The following is a 6,257-nucleotide window of genomic DNA, read 5'->3' as shown; positions in this document are numbered from 1 at the left end:
ACAAAACATAGAAATCCATCATACCAGATTTGGCTAATAATCATGAAAGTAAAACAAAAATAACTGTAGGTTCCTCTTCACAAGCACTGAGAAGGGGTGGAAACCAGAGAAAAATACCCAGCCAGAGAATCATACTCCTTGGAGCGAGTAAATATTGAAAACAAGTTGTTACTATTAAAAAGAAGAATGGAGATCTGGAATGAAGAATCGGGGTTAAAGAGACGCAACTGATGCTCTTGCAGAGGGCCTAGGTTTGGTTCCTAGCATCCACATGACAAATCATAAATACCTGTAACTCTAGTTGCAAAATATCCAATGCCCTCTTCTGTGCATGGTTATGTGTAGGGAATATACTCGCATGTATGTAGTCAAACATCCACATACATAAAATCAAACTAAATAAGTGTACCTTTGAAAAAAAAAGTGAATGCATTCACAAAGTGAAAAAGCAGAGGTAGGAAGATTACAAGTTTAAAGCTAGCCTTTTATACATACTGAGAGCCTCTCTTTAAAAAACAAAACAAAAAACAAAAACCCAGAAAACAAAAACAAAACAAAACAACCCCAAAAGCACAGCAAAGAAAAAAAAACAAATAGCTCATGAGCTGAAGCATCTCTCTGAAGCATCTCTCTTGTCTAATTAAAACCACAGCATCAATACTGCCTCACCCTGCAAATGTAAGACTATCTGTAGATTTTGGACTATTTCCTGATTAAAGGATAAATGTTGAAAAGAGAATGTCTCTGTCAACTGTACACTCTGCAGTTCTGTTATAAATCATCCTAGAAGTCACGAACATGGAGAATGTTTTTGGACAATATGCCTATGCAACTTAATCTTTTCCCTTGCTGCTCCAAGTTCTATTCCTGCATGTGGCAGGAAACGAAAGACTGCAAATATATAGATAATAAAAAGGGAACACCGGCTTTCCTTCCTCCAGGGCCACTGTATTGTTGTCTAATGCTGCATCTTTATCTGCTCATTTGCCGACACACACAAGTGCACCCATATCATTTCCCTCTCACTGCTGAGACTGAACCCATAAACACATGATAAGCAAAGGCTTTACCACTGACCTACACCCCAGCTATATTACAGGGTTGGGGTGTGAGCCAGTGGTACAATGTGGGCTTAGCATGCACCAGTATCTGCTTCAATCCCCAGCACACTGAAATTTAATAAAAAGTGAAAGGACACTCATCTATTTTTTTTTTTTTTGCTATTTGTTTATTCAGCAATATATCACCTACCACTCTACTGTTCTAACATATAGAATCATGTGACCCAAGCCCTCAAGAAAGTCTTTTGCATCATAGCTCATTAGCAAACTCAAGTCCTGGGTTTGATCCCTAGCATAAGATGAAGATCTTAAAGGTGAATTTTACTTGCCTGGTTTATTTCTGCCTTGAAGGCATTTCTAATGCCAATTATGTGATTGGTTTTAGCTACAAAATCAGATATAAATCTCTATAAGCTCAACATGCCCTCCTTGTGGGTTTCTGCCTTCAGTGAGGTATGTCATTTTACCACCAGGCTATACCTCATGAAAGTGGCATGCAAGCCATTTATGTTTACTTACGTGACTGCATATTGTGCAAAGGACAAATACTCCACAAGAACATCCAGTCCTTTGTTTTCTTCATTCAAAAACTCTCTGACCCATCTGGGGAAAGAAAAAAAAAATCATTGATGACACTGATCACAGATCTACAGAAAAGTTACAGTGGATAGTATTCATTTTTTTTCTCTTGAAACATCCAAAATCTGAAAGGAAATACAGAAGACATTGACTATTTCACAGGAAGCAAGCACTTCTGGATAGGGTATGAAAACCATAGATTATGTCAGGCAGTGGTAACACACACCTTTAGTGACAGTACTCAGGAAGCAATGGCAGGAGGATCTCTGAGTTCAAGACCAGCCTAGTCTACATAATGAGTTCTAGGACAGCCAAGGCTACACAAAGAAACCTGTCTCCAAAAGAAAAAAGAAAGAAACGGGGAGGGGGGAGAAGAGGGAGGGGAGGGAGGGAGAGAGAGAGAGAGAGGGAGAGAGAGAGAACACAAACCATAAGTCACTGTATGAGAAATAAAGAGGAAAAGAGCACTCACATGTCAGCCTTGAATTTGACCATCTGCAGATTTAAGACAACCAATTTTAAAGAGGTTTCTAAGAAAAGGAGTATGTCTAAATGTACTTTTCAACCATAAATGATCTCTAGCCTTGTTGTTGAAAGAGCCACGACTAGACAAAGAGTGAGGCAGCCTAGGAACATGCTGCCATAGCCACTGCAATCTAGGCATGACTCCAAAGCCACGCTCAATCCCTCTTGGCATACCCAGCTGGAGAAACCACTAAACCACCAAAGAGAGGCCAATCTTATGGACTTCTGGAAACTCAATAAGGATAATGACTTGCTTAATTTTTTCCATGAATATGAAAACCTTGAAAAGACTGCAGGTACCACAGACCATCAGTGGGACTAACACATGACAAATACTTTTAAGGATCATTCTTAAACCTTTTAAGAGCTTGCCTTTGAGTGTTGTGTAACAGTTCACCAAGAAGATACACACATCTGTACCTGCTGTACAGAGTGACTCCAAGAGACAAATGAACCAGCATTTCTAAGGCCTAGGGATAAAATTCTGTCACCTGATTTTACATGGTACTTGCCACTCATTCCTCATCAGAGACTGTGCAGATATCAGGGACCGGGAAGATATCAGCGATTGTGCGGGTATCAGAAGACGCCATCACTCAGTGTGAAACTCCAACAACTAATGGGTACAAAGCATGGCTGCAATCGTTGCAACAATACACGGGCACACATTGCAATCCAAAATGGGTTATGTCCCTCTGGGAACACTGTGTGAAAAGGTTGCCTGGCTATTGATGACCTGAGCTACTGTAGAAGCCATGCTTACTTAGCTAGGAGGAAGAACAGTAAGTACATTGGGAGGTTTGTAGTACAAGAAGAACCTAGTAGACTCCAGAGCCCTTGCTTGTTTGTTTGAATGTTTGATTGGTTTGTTTTCTGGTCTTTTCTTTTTCTCCTGTCTCTTCTCTTTTGGCCCTTCTACCTTGATGACACAGATTCAAGAATACAGGCAGTGTCAGGAGTCAAGAAGGTAAGAAACCAGACATCCTCACTTATATTCTTCCAAGTACTTCAGTTAGCTATCACAAAAGATGTGCATTTAACCATAGCTGTGTGTAAATATAACATTTAAGAGGAGCCTAGAGTGGCAACACACTGGCAAAGAAACCCCATCTCTTGAGTCTCACAGAGCAGCTTTGTTTAGTAGACATAAACACAGCTCACAGGATTGTTTTCTGGTGGAGAGAGAAGTTTCTAGAACAGCCACACACATGATCTCACCACCTCCACTTACGGATACTTTAATTCACCCACTATGCAACAAAGTCTCCAGGGACACTAAAAGTTTTTAAATGACAGTCAGAAGCTTAGAAACAGCAGGGGGGGGGCATTTCTTATAACTGGCAGGGGGCTTGGGAATGCCAGCACTCCTGTGCTACTATGTAATCAGGACTCTAAGCTCCCTCCAGCCTCCTGTGCTACTATGTAATCAGGACTCCAAGCTCCCTCCCTCTTTGTTTCTCCAGTGCTCTGGCCCATTGCTCTGACTGCACAAGGCAAACTGTTCCATAGAGATGAGTGTCTTTTTAACATGAAAAAGAATCACTAAAATCCAGTGGTGCGTGTTTGTTTGTTTCAGGACAGGCTGAGTTTCACATATTTCATTTACTTGCTCATTAACGTGGGAGTCTGGAAAAACAGCCATTGAAGTTCCTTCTGCAGACACCTCCACAAAGAGCACAGATATCCCAGAATGCCATGAGTACCTGCTACCATACATCATCATCTCATTTGGATAGGAGGGTCAGCCACAACTTGACTGAGGAGGAAACCTGACCCAAACACAAGGAACTTGACCTCAACAGAGCAGGAAAGAGCCATGGACAGCAGGTTTATAAATCTTTTGATTCAATGTGCTCATGTGTGGGGTAGATTCTGATGTAAAAGCAAGTTTAATTTGCTTCTTTACTTCAACATCCCAACCGATGCATGAGCAAAAAGCCCAGAAAGATCATTTTCAAAGTGAGACAGGAACCCACAGCATATGTCCTAATGTAGCATGAGTTGCCTCTGGTTTAATGTCACAAAATGGATTCTGGTCCTAATATTATAGGATCCTCCTTGGGTATTTAATATCACTTCAAGAAGCCTACTCGATTTAGGAAAGACTGAGACATTCACCACTGATCAGCTTGCCTCACAATGTTCACTTAGCTAAGTGACTCCACAGTAAGGTACGGATTATCAGAAAAGTCAGCCCGCTCTCTCTTTCTCTTTCTCTTTCTCTTTCTCATCCTCTCAGTTGCTACCCCTACTAACTGGGAAATTCTGCATGAGGAAGAACAGTCCAGAGTGATCATCCATGAACTAGAAGAGGAAGAAATAAAAAAAAAAAAAATGGGTAGAGAGTAAAAGGGCAGATGTTAATACAATGTCATAAATCTCAGGGATTGGGAGAAATATGGGGGCCAGAGACTTGGCTTAACAGGTAAAGACTCTGCCCCCAAGTCTGACAGCCTGAGTTCAATCCCTGGGACCTACATGGTAGAACAAAAAACCAACTGCTTTCCACAAGCTGTTTTCTGATTTCCACAACACAAGTAAATAGCAATAAGGGGGAGGGAGGATACATACTTTATGCTGTAATTTATGTATCTGATCATACACGGAGTCTGGCACATCTGTAGGGCTCCATTCTCCTCTCTGAGCATGTTCTACACTGTTTTATATGTTGCCAATAGCCAAACAGTTTCAAATTGAGTGATTATAGGTTTTGGAAACAGAATTATTTCTGACTCTGACAACATGTATTACTTCCTGAGTGCCTTGCAAATTCAAATGTGATTACCATATGTTGTAAATTTGAATTTAGGCAAATTCCAAATCAGACACTTGGAAGCTTAGAGAGACAGGGATGATGAGAAAAGGTTCTGGGGGGAAAAACACTGTAGCCAAAGAAGGGCTTCCCATGCAAACACAAACAAGTCAGTACTGAGGCATAGGCTGTTCACAGCCTGGTTTCAAAAGTTTTGTTCTCCCTGCCTACCAAAATCTTACAGCAAAATTTCTTCACACAGAAAATTGTCTTAAAAGCCCCTACTGGTGTACAACTTCCAAGGTCAAGCAAAAGGCAAGATGTACAAAAGAGAGAGGGAGACATTGCATTGCCAGCCTCCTGCAGAGGAAACTCCAATCATTGGCTAGACAGCTGAAGTGAAAGTTGCTGAAGAACTAGGGGGACAAGAGGAAAGTCAGCATCTCCCAGAATCCACCTTGGTCACCCACCCACACTATGCACTGTGCTGTGTCTCAGTGAATCTCAAAGTGAATCTATCACTGCTAGGAGTCCTAAAGGTCTCTCAGCATACCTCTCAAGGCTGATCTGTTTGCTAAGAAGTATTAAGACTTGATTCATGCAAAGCCTTGGGTTTAAGCTACCAGCACTTTCAAAACAAACAAACCAAAAAAAGCTAAGTAAAAATAATAATAAGTAAAACAACCAATGCAGTGACCCTGACACACTGTGGCTCCTTTGCCATGAAAAAGGGTAACAGAGAAAACATTAACACAACAGTCAAAGAAAATGCAAAAAGTAAAAAGCTTCTAACCCAAAACATCCACGAAATCCAGGACACAATGAGAAGCCCAAACCTAAGGATAATAGGTATAGAAGAGAGCAAAGATTCTCAACTTAAAAGGCCAGTAAATATCTTCAACAAAATTATAGAAGAAAAACTTCCTTAAACTAAAGAAAGAGATGCCTGCTGGGTTGTGGTGGCATATGCCTTTAATCCCAGCACTTGGGAGGCGGAGGAAGGTGGATTTCTGAGTTCGAAAGGCCAGGCTAGTCTACAGAATGAGTTCCAGGACAGCCAGTGCTAAACAGAGAAACCCTGCCTCGAAAAAAAACAAAAACAAAAACAAACAAACAAAAAAAAAGAGATGCCCATGAACATACAAGAAGCCTACAGAACTCCAAATAGACTGGACCAGAAAAGAAATTCCTCCTGTCACATAATAATCAAAACACCAAATGCACTAAACAAACAAAGAATATTAAAAGTAGTAATGGACCAGACCAGCCTGGACTACAGAGTGAGTTCCAGGGCAGCCAGGGCTACACAGAGAAACCCTGTCTCAAAAAACAAAACAAAA

The 6,257-nt window shown here is 40.9% G+C and overlaps 1 protein-coding gene across 5 annotated transcripts in view; it reads right to left on the bottom strand.

The window, feature by feature from the left end:
• Positions 1-6,257, bottom strand: part of Fmnl2 (formin like 2) — a 278,405-nt gene that overhangs the window by 80,274 nt on the left and 191,874 nt on the right. For all 5 annotated transcript variants that reach the window (XM_031370266.1, XM_031370269.1, XM_031370265.1 and 2 more), the window contains exon 5: positions 1,581-1,664. In XM_031370266.1, coding sequence (XP_031226126.1) covers positions 1,581-1,664 — 84 coding nt within the window. The remainder of the gene's footprint in view (positions 1-1,580; positions 1,665-6,257) is intronic.

This window comes from Mastomys coucha, unplaced genomic scaffold, assembly GCF_008632895.1.
Source record: "Mastomys coucha isolate ucsf_1 unplaced genomic scaffold, UCSF_Mcou_1 pScaffold15, whole genome shotgun sequence".
In the NCBI taxonomy this organism is placed as follows: domain Eukaryota; kingdom Metazoa; phylum Chordata; class Mammalia; order Rodentia; family Muridae; genus Mastomys; species Mastomys coucha.
The sequence above is the reverse complement of the archived record's forward strand: the minus strand, read 5'-3'. Positions and strand labels throughout refer to the sequence as shown.